The sequence below is a fragment of the Callospermophilus lateralis genome, chromosome 14 (genome assembly GCF_048772815.1).
Source record: "Callospermophilus lateralis isolate mCalLat2 chromosome 14, mCalLat2.hap1, whole genome shotgun sequence".
Classification (NCBI taxonomy): domain Eukaryota; kingdom Metazoa; phylum Chordata; class Mammalia; order Rodentia; family Sciuridae; genus Callospermophilus; species Callospermophilus lateralis.
Genome location: NC_135318.1, coordinates 18,350,437 through 18,370,123, shown reverse-complemented (window position 1 = coordinate 18,370,123; position 19,687 = coordinate 18,350,437). Strand labels below are relative to the sequence as shown.

The following is a 19,687-nucleotide window of genomic DNA, read 5'->3' as shown; positions in this document are numbered from 1 at the left end:
TAAAACCTATGGTGTGAAACTCATGGCACTTTCAAACTTTCTGCTTCCTAAATACATTTTACACAATTTTTCATTATTGCCTATGTCACACTGTTATGGTACATTCAACTGGTATAAGCTCACACACACACAGTTTCTTTTGGCCAGCACTAAAAAAATTCTGATTTAAAGAATACTCTAGAGAGTCAAGTGTATACTGACTTGTCACACCTAATTGGCTTCACAGTAAAATAAGTCTTTTGGCTCCATTCACCATAGATGACCCTATGATTCAGTCTTTCTTCAAGGGGGTCTCCCATGAAAATAAGAACATGGGCTGCGTTGGGTGTGGCAAGGAGGAGGAAAACTAGTATAATTATATATGCCATTTTCAAAGCAGAAAGGAAAAAAATGATAAAAACAAAACATTCTTTGTATCTTACTGAGTAAATTTATAGTATGCAAACAGAAGAAAATGTTTCAAGGGGTCTACTTAATGTATTCTACCTGTATCAACTTGAATAAACCTCAGCATATTATATTTCTTCAGTGAGACATCTTTCCTCATACCTTGATATGTAACGGTGACATCAGTTGGAAGTGTTCTCGTGAGGTCCTTATATAGCAATCTGGCACAAAACGGGAAGGACTGATCCCCCAGATCCACTTTATAAGTAAATGACAGCAAGTTGCACAGGGAGTTTCTCTGCAAGGGCCCAGTCAGAAGGGCTGCGAAGTCACTCTAGTAAGGCGAGGAACAAAGCAAGTGTATGAGGATTGCTGCTCCACAGGCAGTTGTGATGCCTCAAAGGTATCTACCAAAAGAGGGCCCATTCATTAAATTTCAGAAAAATAAATGAACAGAAAAATGCTTTAAAAAAAAAAAGACTAATGAAAGACATACATAAGATAAAGAAGCCAAGTACAGTTACTCCCAGCTACTCAGGAGGCTGAGGCAGAAATATCACTTAAGACCGACACACATTTTGAGACCAGCCTAGGAAATGGCAAGTTGCCTGTCATTAAAAAAAAAAAAAAAAAAAAAATCACCGAGAGACTGTGGCAGCCTTGCAAGTGTGCAAGGCCCACAGGAAGCACTTTCTAAGTAAATGACCATGGCTGTGGGTGAAGAGGAGATACCATTTCTGCCAAGAATTTCACTGACATCATTACTGTATTTGGTTAAGACATTTCATGTCTACATTTACGTATCAAGTTAAGTTTAACTGACAAGTGAGAGTTTCAGACTCATTCCAAATGCATAGGTGGGGGAAATGCAAAGTTTAAAAGAGTCACCTATTCCCTATTTGCATCCATTTCCCATCTGTTTTTCACCTCAAACTTAACTCAACTGCCATTCTTAGAAGATAGGCCAGAACTCAGGGGAAGATGGATCGCATTCCTCTATGGTATTATGCATCTATATTCAAGGCTCAGTCAGGTACTCTGCAAAATCTGACTGAATTAAAAGTACAGCAATCATTTCCACTATCTTGTGTTAAAAAGTTTAAGAACTACCACCAGAGTGCATCATCATCCGAGTTTTAAGAGAGTAAGAAAAGAAGGGTGAAAAATAGCTTGTACATTTTTTTTTCTTAAAATTTTTTAGTTGTTGATGGAACTTTATTTTATTCATTTATTTATATGCAGTGCTGAGAATCGAATCCAGTGCCTCACGTATGCTAGGCAAGCACTCTGCCACTGAGCTACAGCCCTAGTCCTAGCTTGTATATTTTTAAGTATCAGAAAGGTAATGAACAAACTTCTGGCTCGGAGTTAAGAAATATTTAAAATACAAAAGAGAACTTGTCCTTTTGTATTCCTTTTCAGTTTATCTCATTCCATAAAATGAAGTATATAGGATCCTAGACAAATACCTGAAGTTGATCTGCCTGGTACTTCCTCCCAGAATAAGCGTTTAGGTATTCACACAGACTGAACAGGAACTGCTGAATATCAGTCTGTAAGTATTTTGCAGCAATTTTTTCTAAAGGAATGAATACTGGGATGGAATGATGATGGATTCGGAGTGGCTTCTGTATGACAAGGTCCACAAAATAGGAATCTAGTAGGTTCCCCTCAAAAGCAGTGCTGATACAGACACAGGCTCCACGGCTGGTCACTTTTCCACTGAGCCCTGAAGCAAACATAAGGCAATACCAATCAACAGATGCTGGCAAAGGTAGTACCTTTTTCATATGAGCATACTGGTAGCTTGAACAAGCCTGGCATATGTGCCCAAATGCTTCTTGAATGAATAAATATCAGAAGTTCCTCCCCTTGATTCTGGCTCATATTAAGACTGAGTTGTAAAAATCATGGAAAAGTGGGAAGGAAAAGACACCCTAGCCAGGTGTGAGGATGCATGCCTATAATCCCGGCAACTGGGGAGACTAAGGCAGGAGAATCATGAATGTTCAAAGTCAGCCTGGGCAACTCAGTGCCCCAGGTTCAATCTCCGTTACCACAAAAAAAAAAAAAAAAAAAAAAAGAAAAAAGACACACTAAATATCAAACTATTCAGGAAAATCTCTGGAAATTTTCTTTTTTCTTTTTTTTGATGATACTATGGAAAAACCCCAGGACCTTGAACATGCTAGGCAAGAGCTGTCTCACTGAGCAATATACCCGCGTTACCTTTTCTTTTTTTTCCATGAGTGTCAAATAATTTGTGATAACCCCATTCTTCCCACAATCCTCTTTTATCATAAATGGGAGAATAAATCCCCATCTATGCTGAAACAGAGATATAAGGAATTCAAATTACCATGACCAACAGCACAAAGCAGGCCAACAGTAAAGAAAATTCAAATATAGGGTCTGGCACATGGTGACTTGCCAAAATGAATGGTCTCAATCTGTACAAAGAAACCAATCTTACAGGTAAATGTGCCTGTTAAACACCTCACCAGCTTTCTATGTGTGTGTCTGATGCAAGAAGGGACTACAAAACAAATTCTCAGGAACTAGTCCAGGATTAAAACACATGTAGCACACTAATTCACTAGAGACAGGGACCCAGGATGAGTTCAGGCCAGGAAATATTATACCTGTAAAATGATATGCTTGCAGAATGGCTTTCATGGTTTCCTGGTTTCTTTCCAAAACATCTTGTTCACTGATCTCTGCTGTTTGGTCAGGTTCTACGTTGGCAGAAGATGCTTTATCCTACAAGATATGCAGCAAATCAAATTGGATAGTGAGGGGTATTACCACAAGGTCCCTGCCCTCACCTAACTGGATAAAAGCAAAATGCAGAGTATTTCCTATTATGTAAAGCATCAAGACTGTGGCCACTCAATTGGTGCTGTGAATTCACAGAAGTAGAATCTGAGTCATGGTGTCCTAGAAGAGTAGAAACTACTAGCTAAAGAATAGTTAGAGTTTGGGGGAAATGAAGAAGACTGGGGGGGGGGGGGACAGCAGGAAGGGTGTGAGGAACATCTAGGATGAGAACTGGGTGGGCAAAACAGATGGCTGTGAAGAGGCTAAGCCAGGAAAGCTGTTCTGAGGCTGCAAGATTTCAAATGCAGGATTCAAGACTTGCACTTCTAGCCACAGCCCAGCAGAAGGTATAAGGCTGAAATTCCCTCTGAGAACTATGCAAGCTGAATAAAATAGCAAATATAAATAAGCAAGCAAGGAAACTGAAAAATCGTCTGAAGGCATTAGCGTACAATCCAAACAGCCAGGATTGAGGAGTAAAGATAAATGCTATGAAGTTATCTGGCTCTCTCTGCAGCATTTCCTTTCAGACAATTTGCTTATTTGTATCTCAAGGTACAAGGCCTGGACAGGAAACTATAGGCTACATTTTACATTTCATGGCAGTTTCAGTATAGGGAGGACAAAGACTGGAAACCAGTGTTACCAAAGAAGCTTTTCTATGGGCCAAGAGTCCACAGAGAAGGGAGTCCTATATTCTGCATGTAATTTGCCCTCTTGGCACTTGCTAATTCCTGAACAGTGCACATGTGACTTGGAACTAAGAGACTACATGAAAAGAAGTTGCTAAGCAGAGATTTTTGACAGAACAGAGGTTGGAATTTAAGGCTTGCCAAGGGAAAGGGGCTTTGGTAGACGTGTCCCCAAAACACTCTCAAACTTTCAATCGAGGGCCCTAGAAAAGGGCTACATCCTAAGAGGAAGGGCAAACGGAAACTAGACCTCAACTAGATCAAGGTGATCTATCCATAGGCTATCTGCCTGCCAGAAAAAAACTCAATCAAAATATTGCCAGGGATGCTGGAAAAAGAGAAACAGATGACTGAAAATCATGAGGAAAAAGAAGATAACAGAAACAGATTCAAGGGATGCTGCTATCTGAGTTACCAGGTACAGCCAGTAAAATATGTTAAAAGATGGAGAACACATACCAAAGACTGGAATCTTTGACTGTGTCTGTGTGTGTGTGTGTATAAAAATTTTAAAATATTACATATAAATCAGATGGTAATCTTAGAACAAAAAAAATATAGTAACAGAAATAAGGAATTTAATAGAGGTAAAAGCCAACTAAATAGTAAGAAAAAGTGATAAAGGAAACGAAACAGATAAAAGTTCATAACCTGATTAAAACAAATATGAAAAAAAATGGATTAGAAAAATCAGTAAAGATATAGGTCACAGAAACGACAAAACCAACCAACCATACCATGGGAGTCCAAGAAGAAACAGAAGAAAGAATGAGGTAAACACATTATTTAAAGAGATAGTAGCCAAATTTTCCAAAATGGATAAAAAAATGTCAATGAATGAGTTAAATTCTACAAACATTAAGCAGAATAAAGAAAACAATGTCTAACATGATATAAAACTACTGAAAATTAAATAAAATCATAAAGTCTGACGGGGGGAAAAAGACACATATTCAAAAAATAAGACTAATTGGACCTATAAACAATGATATATTTGAATTATGAATAAAAATAACTTCCAATCTATAACTCTATACTCTACAAAAAAATGCTTAAAATTTTAAAATGCAATGAAATAAAGATGTTTTCAGACAAAAATAGAAAATGTACTGCCAGCAGATTTATACTAAAAACACCAAAAGGAGCTACTTGCATGAAAGAAAATAATCCGAAATGGAACTATGAAAATGCAAGAAGTAACAGAGTACTGGAAGGGTTAGCTATGTGTATGACTCCAAAGGGATATGGACTATAGAAAACAAATTGCACAATGAAATCATAACAACATGATACACTGAGATATAGGTGATTACATTAAAAGTTCATAGACTAAATACTCCAATTAAATGACACAAGACTGAGCCAAGTGTGGTAGTACATGCCTATAATCCCAACTACTTAGGAGACTGACCTGGGCAATTCAGTGAAATCCTGTCATAAAATAAATAAAAGAACTGAGGGTGTAGCTCAGAGGTAGAGTACACTAGGATTCAATCCCCAATATTGAAGAAAAAGGACCAAGACAGGCTAAGTTAAAAATATTTAACTATATGCTACTCATAAGAGGAATGCTTTAAATATAAGGGTATTGAAAGACTGAGCAGGAAGAAATGTTTAAGATGCAAAACCTAACCAAAAAGTTGTTAGTCGGTGCGTGTAGTTCAGTGCTAAAAGGGCTTGCCTAGCATAAGGCCCTGAGTTCTATCCTCAGCCCTGGAAAAAAAGAAAAAAGTTTTATTAACATTTTACAAAGATCTAAAGATGATATTTCACACACACAAAAAAAAAATGATAAGCAACATTTCATAATAAAAGGTTAACTCAAACAGGAAGATATAATAATCCTAAATTTGTACCTAATACAGAAAAAGAAAGAAAAAGATAAAGAAGATCCATAATAACAGGGGAAGATTTTAACAAATCTAATCTCAGTAAACTGATAAAATAAGTAAATCAGTAAGGATATAAGACATTTAATGTTCAACTTCTCTAGCAAATAGAGAAATGCAATTAAAACTACACTGAAATTTCATCTCACTCCAGTCAGAATGACAATTATCAAGAATACAAGTTAACTGGGCTAGGACTGTGGTTCAGCAGTACAGTGCTGTTCTAGCACGTAGAGGCCCTGGGTTTGATCCTCAGCACCACATAAAAATAAATAAATAAAGGTACTGTGTCCAACTACCACTAAAAAATAAATATATTAAAAAAAAAGAGAATACAAGTTAACAATAAAAGTGGGCGAGGACATGGGGGAAAAGGCACACCCATATATTGCTGGCGGGACTGCAAATTGGCCCAACCACTCTGGAAAGCAATATGGAGATTCCTCAGAAAACTTGGAATGGAACTACCATTGACCCAGTTATCCCCTTCTTCAGTATGTACCAGGGACTTACAATTAGCATATTACAGTGACACAGCCACATCAGTGTCCATAGCAACTCAATTCACAATAGCTAAGGTATGGAACCAACCTAGGTGCCTTTCAACAAATGAATGAATATAAAGAAAATGTGGTATATATACACAATGGAATATTACTCAGCCATAAAAAAGAATGACTTTATAACTTTTGCTAGTAAATGGATGGATCTGGAGACAATCCTAAGTAGAATAAATTATACTCCATGAATGTACAATATGCACTCTACAATCATATATATCTAAAAAAAATAAATAAATAAATTTTAAAAATAAAACAAATTTAAACATGATGAATACATTTGATACATATAGAATATAGTATAAAACAAATGCAAAATCCATATTCAATATACATGAAGTATTTATCAAAACTGATCATGTGATGGGTCATATTCTCTCACCATAATAGAATTAAGCTGTAAATCAGAACTAAAACAAATAACTAACAAATACCCAAAGTTCTGGAAATTAAGCAATACACTTCTAAAACCCACAGGCCAAAGAAGATATCACAATGGAAAATTAAATGTCTTAAGTTGAAATGATAATGAAAATACGAAAACTTGTGGGATGAGTTAAGGGCGTGTTTAACAGGAAACTTATGACCTTAAATACAAATGAAAGAAGACAGTAAGTATGCTCCCAAGAAGCTAAAATAAAGTAACTTAAATCCAGAGCAAGTAGAGCGAAAATAGAGAAGACAGAAAGATGATAAAGCAGAAAGTTGATTCCCGAAAAGGTACAAAAATGATTAAACATAACAAAGCTAAGGGGGAAGAGAGTGAAATGAGCCCAAATTACTAATATCAGAACAAAAAATTAGATTGTTTTACTTGTTAAAAAAAAAAAGTTTCAGGGGCTGGAGTTGTGGCTCAGTGATAGTGCACTTGCCTGGCATTGTATGAGGCCCTGGGTTCTATCCTCAGCATGGCATATAAATACATACATACATACATAAAATGAAAGATCCATTTACAACTAAAAAAAATATTTAAAAAAGTTTCACACATATGAGAATTTAAATGAATGAAAAAATTCTTTGAAAAACACAACTTATCAAAAGTGACCTAAGAAGAAATAGGAAATAGATTATAAATAAATTAACAGATTTACGCTGATCAATTAAATTGAATCGGAAATTAAAAGTCTTATGGCTGGGGTTGTCGCTCAGTGGTAGTGTGTAGTGTGCTTGCCTAACATGTGCAAGGGCCTGGGTTCAATCCTCAGCACCACATATAAATAAATAAATAAATAAATAAATAAAAGGAATTGTGTCCAACTACAATTAAAAAAGAAAAAGAAATTAAAAGCCTTCTCACAGAAAAGGCCCACCAGGGAATTTTTTTTACAAAATTTTAAGGGAAAATAACACCAATTTTACATAAACTCTTTCGGAGAATAGAAAAAGAAGAAAAATGTCTCAAACTGCTCTGGGACACCAGTCCCAGAAAAAATGGTTAAAAAAATAAGGCCAATCTCTCTCATGAATTTAGATGTAAAAGTCCTATTAGCAAATAGGACTTTTTTTTAATATATAACTTAGATAATACATCATACCAGTTAGGTTTATTCCAAGAAAGTACAGGTGATTCTCAAACATCAATTAGTGTATTTCACACATTAATAAAGGACAAAGCTTGGGTTGTGGCTCAGTGGCAGAGCGCTTGCCTAGCATGTGTGAGGCACTGGGTTCAATCCTCAGCAGCACCACATAAAAATAAATAAATAAATAGAAGTATCCTGTCCATCTACAACAAAAAATATTTTTTTAAAAAAGGACAAAGTCATAGGACCACTTTAATATATACAGTAGAAAAGTCATGAAATTAAATATTTGATTATGATTAAAACAGCAAATTAGAAATACAGAATATTTATTTAATTTGATAAAAGGTACAGATTTAAAGCAAAAAGACTGACCCCATGAATCTATTCAACATAGCAGAGATTGTAGCCAGTGGATTAGGCAAGAAAAACAAAAGTTCCAAGGATTAGAAAGGAAAAAATAAAACTAAGTGTTTGCATATGACATAATTCCAAATGTAGAAATTCTCCAAACTAGAAAGAAAAACTATTAGAATATGTGGATTTAGCAAAGTTGCCATATATAAGATCAGATGTATTTCTATATAATTCAACTAGGAATAAAACTTCTAAAAGATAATTCCATATATCAGGGTCATCAAAAGTGTATTTTATGGGTGAAACCCAGCCAGGAGCTTGATTTATAAATAAAGTTTCACTGGCTAACACCACACCCATTTTTCATACTGTCTTTCATGCTACAACAGCAGAGCTAAGCAACTGCCATAGAGATCATATGGCTCACAAAACCTAAAATACCTGGCCCTACACAGGAAAATTCTACTGATCCCTGCAAATACATAAGGTTTAAAACCTCTACACATAAAACTATACACTAGTGAGAAAAGTCAACTAAAATTAAATGGAAAGATATACCATGTACACTGACTGGAAGATGAAGTACTGTAAAGAGGCAAGTTCTCCCCAAATTGATCTACAGACTCAGTATCATTACAATAAAAATGAAGAGGTTCATTTTTGAAAGTGACAATCGATTCTCAAATTTATGGAGAATCCCAGGAGTCAAGAAGAGACAAGATAATTCTCAAGAGGACATGTACTATGGGTATCAACACTTACAGCAAATAAACCTCTGGCTGTGGCAATGATGAACAAATAGAATATAACAGGCCATGAGAAGTCTTTTCATTTTTCTTTTCTTTCTTTCTTTTTTTTTTGTTTTTGCATTACTGCCAGGTTTCTGTTACAGACTAAAAGGCTCAGGGGTTGCTCCAGTTAAATTGGGCTAATTGGGCTGTGCAAAATAACCACACAAGAGACACAAATACCTTTTTCTTTGGGGTCGCTGTGATGGCTCCTCTGACCTTAAGGGTCTGCGAGAAGAGAGAGAGTGAGAGCACGCGCTGACCCCTTTTATTGAGGAGAAGCTATTCAAATGAGGCAAGGGGTCAGGTTTCAGGGGGCTGAATCTATCTTCATGATGTCCACTGTCAGCAGGTTGACTGACACCTGGGTAGGCCATACCCAAGGCACAGTAAGAGAAGGGGACACACACAAGGCATTTCCATGGAAGATTCTATCCTAAACAGGGCAGGGGTTATATTACAAAGGAACAGGTGAGAATAGCTTTACCCATGGGCTGTAGCAAGACACATCCATGCACAAGAGACACCAACCCTCAAACCCAAGAAGGGTGGGGAAAGCTCTGCCACATTTCTGAGACTGAGTGCCTCAGCACCCAGCTGGGCAGTATGACCCAGTCATGTGCAAGGTTGGTCTCCCACACATTACAATTCTTATTACATGTATACAGCACAATTTTTCATATCTCTGGTTGTATATAAAGTATGTTGACACCAATTTGTGTCTTCATATTATGTACTTTGGATAATGATGTCTATCACATTCCACCATCCTTGCTAATCCCCTATCTCCTCCCTTTTCCTCCCACCCCTCCGCCCTATCTAGAGTTCATCTATTCCTCTCATGCTCCCCCACTTCTCTACCCTACTGTAAGAGAAGTTTTTTTCAAGATATGTTGGATGAACTGGATATCCATATGGGGGGGGGGGAGACAAGAAAAGCAGCAGGACTTCTACCACACAATGCACACAGAAATTTACTCTAAGTAGACTGTAATTTTAAAGCAAAAGAGGATACAATAAAGCTCAAAATAAAGAATATAGGGCTGGGGATGTGGCTCAAGCGGTAGAGCGCTCGCCTGGCATGTGTGCGGCCAGGGTTCGATCCTCAGCACCACATACAAACAAAGATATTGTGTCCGCCGAGAACTAAAAATATATATATATATTAAAAAAAAATTCTCTCTCTCTCTAAATAAATAAAGGATATAACACAGAATAACATCTTGATCATAAGCTAGAAAAAAATTAAACAGTACACAAAGAGTACAAAACATAATTCTTGAACTGAATTTCATTAAACAGAGAATGTATTTTCATCACGAGACACCATGACAGAGTAAAAAGGCAAGCCACAGTGCAAGGGAAAATTCTAACATATATACGCAAAGAAGAACTCATATCCAAAATATGTAAAGACTTCTATATTTAATAACAAGTAAAAATGTACATAAGCCTGAAAAAGCACACTTCACAATGGAAGATTTTTAGTGTTTAATTGTACCTTAGTATCCAAAGGGGACTGGTTCTAAGACCCCCTGTGAATACCCAAATCTACGAATGCTTAAGTCCCTTACATAAAATGTCATAGTATATGCATATAATGTACAAACTTCCTGCCATGCTTTAAATCACCCTAGATTACTTATAATACTTAATATGACAAATATGCAACATTATATAACAGTTATTATACTGTATCATTTAGAGAATACCATAATGGCAAGAAAAGTCTGACTGGGCACAGTGGCATATGCTGTAATCCCAGTGACTTGGAAGGCTGAAGCAGGAGGTTCACAGTTTGAGGCCACCCTCAACAACTCAGTAACTTAGAGAGATCCTGTCACAAAATAAAAAATAAAAATGGCTGGGAACATAGCTCAGTGTAAAATACCCCTGGGTTCAATCCCTACCACCCTCCACCAAAAAAAAAAAAAAAAAAAAAAATGTGTGGACATGTTCAGTACGGATGCAATTTTTTTTCTTGAACATTTCTGATCCATCATGGCTGGGTGAACCCACGAATGTGGAACACATGGATACAGAGGACTCTCTATATTTAAAATCCTAAGTGATCAGGCAAATACAAATTAAATCCACAATGAGATACTCCCACCAGAATGACAGAGTTTAAAACTGATAAAACCTATGGTAAAGATACAAAGCAACAGAAATCTTATAACACACTCGGAAATGTGAAACTGGCACAAGCGCTTTCAAATACTGGCAGAATACATGCCCTATGTCTCAGCAATTCTACGAGGTGTCACCTAACAGAAAAGTGTGTATTTTTATACTAAAGGAAAGGAGTGAGAATGTTCATGGCAACAATATTCATTATCATCCCAAAATGAAGCAACCCAAATGACCCATTCAGTATCAACAGAATAGGTGAACTGCCCTATACTCATAAAACAGAATTATTATATGGCAATAAAAAGAATTACCACTCATGCAAACAGAATAGATGAATCTCACAGACACAACATTTAGTAAAAGAAGTCAGACACAAAAGAGTTGATACTTTTTATAGAATTCAAAAACAGGTAAAACCGGATATCAGTGACAGGAATCAGAATAGTGGTTACTTCAAAGAAATGATTCGGAAGAGGCAAAAGGGAGAATTCTGGGGTACTAACAAATTTTCTACACTTCTCAGCTGTGTGGTAGATAACTGGTTGTGTTCACTCTGTAAAATATTCATCCTATTTGTGCACTTTGTATAGTTTATTTTAATAAAAAAACAAAGGAGAGAAGAGAGTTAAGAAGAAAAATGCAAAGGGAGTTAAGGAAAGGGGAGGGGAGAGAGGGAAAGAGAAATGGCAAGAAAAAGATGAAAGCCATGTCATACCAGGGGCATACTGATGGTACCTGGGCAAGGAACAGTTTGGTGTTTTGTGACATATACAGGATTAGAAAAGTAGAAGTCCTAGAAGAGACCCCAGCCAGCAGATACTACAGTAATCCTAGTGTCCAATTCTAGATAAAATTTTACTACATATATGGAAAATACTTGAGCTATGGCAACGAAGGGAGTAAATATATAGACACATAAAGGAAAAATTGACAGGTCTTGCCGACTGGACCTTGACTACAGAATAAATTGACAAGAGGGAAGAGCTGATGTTTCCTGTGAGGTTTTGAGTGTGAGTGACAGAGAGATGGGACTACTGACAGAAATACAAATGACTCAAGTCTGCTGAGATTGGGGTAAGAGGCTTAGATGTCTGTAAGGGCAGGCTGGGGAATGTTATAAAGAATGTGCCGGGCCCATCATAATTACCTGACAACTGTAGTTGATAATCAGCTGTAACTAAAGATCTGACCATTTGAAGCATTAAAGACTGAAAACAACATGGTAATGGTAAGATCACAATAAAACATATTATACAAATTTGTCAATACTTGGATTACTACTATTCTTTATACCCTAAAAATTCTGCCAATATTACCCTTCTACTCACTCTGGCTTGCCGTTGCTTCAATTCAGCCCTTAGTTTATCTCGAATGTGCCTCAGTTGGTGAATCTTGGTTTCAAGAGCACTTTCCTCTGGTTGAGCTCTCTGCAGTTCTTCAGATTCTTTATGGGATTTGTTCGCCTGAGCCTCTAATCTTTCCAAGTGGGCTAAAACACCTAAGGAAAGTAAAAAGGGAATTTCACAAGAAGACAAGGTCTTCTATTTCCACCAATAGCAAGCACTTCAAGAAGGAACAGAGGGTGTCTCTTTTTTCCAGAACTTTGTGGGCAGATGAATTGTTAGAGGATCTGACAACTAAAATCAAAGATCAACCTTTTGGGTTAGACACTGATATAAAAATAGTTCCTTACCAGGTCACTATTCAAAGAGAACAAGAGAGAGAATCTGATTTATCTATTTCATGTTTTCTAGCCAGCAGTATGTTATCTAGGCCTACATAATATCATAAAAGCACCTCTCTTTGTGGAAAAGGATGCTTCAACAGTTTTACCAGTCTAGATGAAATCTCCCTTACACAAAGTCTACACTTTTTAACTACCATACTTCATTTAATTAGGTTTCTGAAGTAGATCCAACATCTGTGTTGTAGGGTTCATAAGCATATACACACATGAGAATCGTTGAGGGAGAAAGTCCAAAAACTTATCTCATTCATCTATCCAACAAGACTAGACATCTTCCTAGGCTTCATGGTACATGCCTATAATTCCAGCGACTTGGAAGGGTGAGGTAGGAGGGTCGCAAGTTCAAGGCTAATCTCAGCAATTTATCAAGACTGGGTCTCAAAATAAAAAGGTGTGGGGATGTAGCTCAATGGTAGAGCACTTGCCTGGCATCTCAAGGACCTGAATTGGGTCCCCAAAACCAAAACAAAAAAACAAAAAAACAAAAAAACAACTAAACATCTAGACTCCCTGATTCCCTTATGGTTGGTATATATCTCACTGAAAAGAAAAACTAGCATGAGATACAAATAAAAATACAATACACAGAATAGCCATATTTCATTTGTATTTCTTATTGACTCCTATCTCCTCTTGTTTTCTCAGGAGCCTCAAATTATATTATCCCTTTTCTCTGCTGTATCTATTTCCTCTCAATTGACTCCTTCCACAGATCTCATTCCATAAGCAAAAAGGTGGTAAAATTACCAAGCAGAGGGCCCAAACCAGTATGGGTAACAGCTAAATGTTTAAATATTATTTGGGAAAGACAATAAAGAAATTATAGAATTACCCTTTGACTGGTCTAGGTGATGATCCAAAACTTCCATATCATCACTTATTATTATTTTTTATTTATATATGATAATGGAATACATTACAATTCTTTTTACACATATGGAGCACAATTTTTCATATCTCTGGTTGTATACAAAGTATATTCACACCAATTCATGTCTTCATACATGTACTTTGGATAATAATGATCATCACATTCCACCATCATTTCTAACTCCATACCCCCTCCCTTCCCCTCCAACCCCTCTGCCCTATATAGAGTTCCTCTATTCCTCCCATAATCCCTCTCCCTAAATCACTATGATTCAGCCTCCTTATATCAAAGAAAACATTTGGCATTTGGTTATTTGGGATTGGCTAACTTCACTTAGCATTATCTTCTCTAACTCCATTCATTTACCTGCAGATGGCATGGTTTTATTCTCTTTTTATTGCTGAGTAATATTCCATTGTGTATATATGCCAGTTTATCATCACTTATTTTAAAAGAAACAAAATTAGGCCTAGACTAGAGACTTCTAATTGTAGCATGTGTCACCAAACTTATTTTTAGTTTTGAAGTAACAATCTTAACCCAAAGACTGTTTATTATCTAAAGTCTCAGCATAAGCTTTCTGAGTATGGCTTTCAGTCATCTATGATAGTAAGGACTCAGAGGAAAACAAGGATACTAAATTCACCTGACTTTCTCAGAAACTGAATACTCCTTAAGAGTCACGACACACTTGAAGCTCTAAAAAATAGCACAGAACTAGAAAAGCACAATAAGAAGAATTGCTCACAAATACTACTGGGTATTAAAGAGGACAGTTAAAGCAACCTCACTTCTGGACAGAAACAGAGAGGCAAATTTCAGTATCCAAAAGACTAAGCCCTCATGTATTAAAGTTCATTGTTTCATAATGGCAATCAACTCCAAAATAAAGTATTTGTTGAACACTGCTTACATATTAAAACATTTGTGCTAGATGCTTTACTTATATAGCATGTAAAAAAGTATATATATAACATCCACAACCAACACAACAATGCTACTATTCATCTCCATGTTCCAGATGAAGAAATTGAGGCAGAAAACTATACAGTAACTCACTCAAGGCCGCAAACTCTATAAAAGCAGAACCAGACACCAAATACAGGTCTAAGCAATATCCATTCACTGCCCCACACTGATTTCCCCTCAGATGTAATGCATTAAAAACAAAACAAAACCAATCTGGAAAGAGATCTGACTACAGCTGCGACTCTGTATGTAAACACTGGTATATCATCAACGCAACCTATCAGTTTCAAAAGGAGGCGCCTAGAAACACCAAGTAATTCTTTTTCCTGTTCTTGGCTGCTGGTCTTTGGAGTCTTCGACGTTAGCTGCTTTCACCATTCTAACCCTAAGCAGGACTGCACACACCAGTTACAGGAAGGAAAAGGCTTTCAGCGTGCGGGTTACCTGAGGCAGCAGCACTAAGGGGACAAAAGCGAATTTTAAATACCTCCTGTGGACACACCGTCTTGACATAAAGTGTGTGCGCGCTCCATCTCCTCCTCAAATTCCTGTTTTCCTATGAAGTTTTCCAGTCAAGTCTAATGAAGTCCTTAATGATAGAAGAAAAACAGCAACAAGTCGGACCCATGCCTGTTTGGACTCACCCTCTGGGCTGCGAGAAAACCCACTAGTCCCCGCGGGACTCACCTCCCCGCCCCCAGGGCGCAGCCCCTCAGGCCCAGCCCGGGAGCTTTTTAAAACCCACACCCCAGTTACCTGCCAGGGGGTCCACAGGCCTTCCATTCACCTTCCTCTCTTCCTCGCAAAACTCTGGGAAGAGAATTCCCGCCGTCCCGCCTTCAAACACCAGCGCCAGCGTGCTTTGCGCTCCTTCCGTACAAAAACATGGCAGCGCTCAGGGCACCTCCCCGATCCCAGGATGCACCGGGGAACAGGCCTGGCCGCTCAGATTGTTAGGAAGATGGCGTCCTCTGGGGCGGAGCCGCAGATCCTGGTACAATACTTGGTGCTTCGAAAAGATCTATCGCAGGCTCCGTTCTCCTGGCCAGCGGGCGCACTGGTAGCGCAGGCTTGTCATGCAGCTACCGCAGCATTACACCTTCACCGCGACCACCCGCACACCACGGCTTACCTTCGCGAGCTGGGGCGCATGCGTAAAGTGGTTCTCGAGGTGAGGCACCCAGGCCAAGGGAGGGACTTTGAGGACGCCGAGACCGGAAGTGGGTGTGGTCTTGAGGCCTAATTTGGGATAGGTGTGGTCTGAGTGCGGAGGAATTTCTAACTTTTAGACTTTGGAAAAGGTTTTGGGACTTGGGTTGTTACACAAGGAGCTCTCCCTTGCACCTTCACATCCTCTGGTTTGTGAAGAGTGGACATCGCGCTCGTTAGTAAGAACGGCTCCGCTCCCTCTGGTCTCACCGGAAACTGGTGGGGCCTGCGGAAACGCCTCCAAGGGCGGAGAATGGCGGAGCGAGTCCTTTCCTGCCTACTTGTGCATTCGCCTTTCTGCGTCTGCACTGGCCAGCCTTGTATAGCTGTCCTCAGATGTAACGCCGCCTAGGTAAACCAACTCAGAAGGGATGTGGACACAAAATTTTCTTTTCGCTTTGGATACAGAAGTAAAGTGAAGTGTGCATTTACCTAGGTGTGACACCACACTATTTGTAAATAGATGTTTGAATAGCATCAGTTGAATTTAGCATCGAAAATTCCAGACACCGAGGGTGTAAATCCGCACACCTTGAAAAACAAGGGTAAGGTCTAGATGGCCAAACAGATCTTACTTACCCTTTGACTCGCAGTTCTGCTGGAAGCCCTGTATCTCTTTAAAAAAAAAAAAAAAAAAAAAATCAGGTGCAACCAAATAGCTTTGAGCAGAATTTTTTTTTTTTTTTTTTTTTTTAGGATTACACATTCCCTGATTTATTCTATAGTTTTTAGTACCTTATTGTAGGCTAATTAAGATGCTGACAGAGATGTAAACAGGAATACATGAAGCGTTTTCCTTGTCTTCTAGAAGTCATTCTATGATCTTCAAGTCACTTTCTCTTCCCCCAAACCCGTTTTACTCAGAATTTTCACTCTCAGTTAATGACCACTTCATCTATCTTTCAAGTATTCAGGTTCAAAACCTTGAAATTACCAATGTTGACACATTTTTCTCCCATACCTCATATCCGACTACTCAGAAATCATGTTGCTTCTAATTTCAGATTATAATCGAATCTGACAATTTCTTGTCATCTCTGCTATAGTTTGAGCTTCCTTAAATGTCCCCTAACGGCCTCTGAATTAAAGGTTTGGTCCTGTTTTGTGTACTGGGAGGTAGTAGAAACTTTAAGGGATAGGACCTCATGGGAGCCTTTAGGTCATGGGGATGTGTGCCCTTAAAGGGGATACTGAGACCGGGACACCTCCTCTTCCTAATTTTTACTTCCTGATCACCATGAGGTGAGCAGCTTTCCCTGCTACATCCTCCTCACCATAAGCAATAGGGTAAATTGGCCATGGACTGAAACTTCCAAAACTATAAGCCAAAGTAAATCTTTCCTCTTTTTAAGGTGATTATCTCAGATATTTTGTGACAGTATAATCTACTCTAACACTCTAGTCCCCAATTCCTTCATTTTCTCCCTTTGCTATCAATGCAGTCTCCTTTCTGGCCCTTTTAACTTCATTTGTGTCTCTTTATACATAATTTTCAACGTGGCATATTTCAGCTTTGTGGCCTTTGCATTTGTTCTTCTCTTGGTCCAGAATGTTATTCCCCTAGATATTCTTATAGCTTTGAGCAGAGATTTTCAAAGGAGCACTTTGTACTGGTGAAAAATGTAGAAATAATAAATTTCTAGAGCTAGACTTGGTTAATTTGTGCCCTTATAAAGTATTATTATATAAATAGCTGAAATCATGTTTGAAGTGTATTTAATGGCATATGAGTGCAATTGATATGAAGCTAGTTGAGCTATATTATATACACAGAATGATTTTAATTTTGAAAGGAAGTACATCTAAATATTCACTAGATGGTGGGATTTTGGTTATTTCCTTATATTTCTCTATATTTTTAAATTTTCTACATCAATATCTTGTAATGAGAAAAAAAGTGCTTAAAAAAAAAAAAAGAACAGAATCCTGGAGTGGAGGGGTGGGATAGTTTCCTTCATGGATGGCTGACAAAGACAGTATCTTTCAAGAAAAAGAGAGAGAGAGAGAGAGAAATAGGCTGTTAGGTAGTGAAGCAGCAAGCAATAGTCTTTACGAAAATGTCTTGGAACTCTTGAGTACTCAGAAAAGAAGCAGACAGATTCTTTCCATTTAGATTCTTTTTTATACAAAGACGGCTTCCAGAAATCTGGTTCAAGACTCCCATTCCTCAGACAAGACATCTGAAGCCCAAAGGAAACTAATAGACATCTATTTGATGATTCCAAAGTTGTTAGCCATGAATAAAGAAATGGACTTAGGAGTTATTTCTGATTAAATTGTAGTGCTCCAGTCGCTTTAAGGACCAATGAAATATAAGCCAGTGTCAAGATTAAGTATATCTATTTGTGTTTATTATGTGCCAGTCACAAGTCTAAGCCTAATTTCATTGAATTCTCATTATCGCTAGGAAGCAGTCTCATCTCTTTTTCACAAAGGAGAAACAGAGGCCCTGCTGAGTCACATAACTTATTCAAGTTCACACAACGAATAGTTGGTAAAGCAAGAGTTTGAAGTTCAGAAGTCTGATCCAGAGACTTACCTATTATACTATGCTGCTGCCCAGAGCCACAAGGTGGGGAGGGAGAGGTGGCATTAGTGCCTCTAGCATGGCTTTACCTGAAGGACTTAGCCAGATGAATGACAATCCTAGCATTCACTAACTTGATAAAAGAAGTCTCCAGTTATCTTAGTGACGTCTGCCTTCATAGGCAAAAAATGTATCTTATGCATAATTACACACCAATTTTCTGAGTTATAGTTTTAATACTTCCTGCAATAGGACTCAGCATGGGATTTTTGAAGTGGGTGATAGGGATGACCCAGAAATAATTTTAGAAAGGTGTTAGAGAATAGTTTATTTTCCATTTCATTAAAAAAAAAAAAAAAAAAAAAGTGGGAGCTATCCCAGCAGAAGGAAAATGTCTAGGCTTTGGGCCTGGTGGGATTGGAGAAGGAAGGTGTATGTAATTTTAGAAATCCTTCCAGTAATTAGCTCTTAAAGTCCTAGCTGGCCCAAAGAATTGGGGATGGCTGTTATGAATTTTTATCAATTGTAGGAGAGCTAGAAAATATATGGGGCATACTTAAAACATCTCAAAAGGAAAGAGAAAAATCTCTATTTTGTTAATAGGACTATTAGGTTTCTCCCTGCCTCTCACCTCCCCAGCCACTTATCTAAGTCCCGCAGAGAGTGAATGGCAATCCAGAGAATGAAACTCTTGCTCCTGTTTTAGTTAAGAGAAATATACACACACCCTCGCATTTGTGGGCTTTTGACATTTTCTAAATGAGCTGCTCAATCTGTGCAATGTGTTCTGTTCCTTGTAGGCTCCAGATGAGACCACCCTAAAGGAGCTGGCTGAGACCCTGCAACAGAAGAACATTGACCACATGCTGTGGCTTGAGCAGCCAGAGAATATTGCCACTTGCATTGCACTCCGACCATACCCCAAAGAAGAAGTGAACCAGTATTTGAAAAAGTTCCGATTGTTCAAATGACTGCTGCTTTGATATGGTTGAATATCAACTGGGCCAGAAATAGAATTCCATTCATCCCTGAGCATCATGTACTCCTTTTACTCTCAGCTTACTCTTCAGTTGTGGTTTCTTGAGAATCCCACACATGTTCGAATTAAAGTTGTCATTAATAAGTACTTCCTCGTATTATTAGCAAATAAGGAAAGTAGGTGAACAGCAATGTTACTTATGGGCCATTGTCCAAATAGATTTAGTTTGACTCTGG

General features: G+C 37.9%; 2 protein-coding genes across 3 annotated transcripts in view; one reads left to right on the top strand and one right to left on the bottom strand.

Moving 5' to 3' along the window:
- Cenpo (centromere protein O) overlaps window positions 1–15,586 on the bottom strand; it is a 29,268-nt gene extending 13,682 nt beyond the window's left edge. For both annotated transcript variants that reach the window (XR_013088668.2, XM_076833776.2), the window contains exons 1-6: window positions 15,493–15,586; window positions 15,224–15,325; window positions 12,478–12,647; window positions 3,030–3,147; window positions 1,857–2,116; window positions 550–721 (exon numbers count right to left, since the gene is read on the bottom strand). Coding sequence is in view for 1 of the 2 variants with exons in the window: in XM_076833776.2 (XP_076689891.1) it covers window positions 550–721; window positions 1,857–2,116; window positions 3,030–3,147; window positions 12,478–12,647; window positions 15,224–15,269 (766 nt within the window). In the remaining variant the exon portion in view is untranslated. The remainder of the gene's footprint in view (window positions 1–549; window positions 722–1,856; window positions 2,117–3,029; window positions 3,148–12,477; window positions 12,648–15,223; window positions 15,326–15,492) is intronic.
- Window positions 15,587–15,638: 52 nt separating this feature from the next.
- Ptrhd1 (peptidyl-tRNA hydrolase domain containing 1) lies at window positions 15,639–19,598 on the top strand. Its single transcript, XM_076833777.1, has 2 exons — window positions 15,639–15,907; window positions 19,273–19,598. The coding sequence occupies exons 1-2, from the start codon at window positions 15,656–15,658 to the stop codon at window positions 19,441–19,443; spliced, it is 423 nt and encodes a 140-aa protein (XP_076689892.1). The 5' UTR covers window positions 15,639–15,655; the 3' UTR covers window positions 19,444–19,598.
- Window positions 19,599–19,687: the final 89 nt, after the last annotated feature.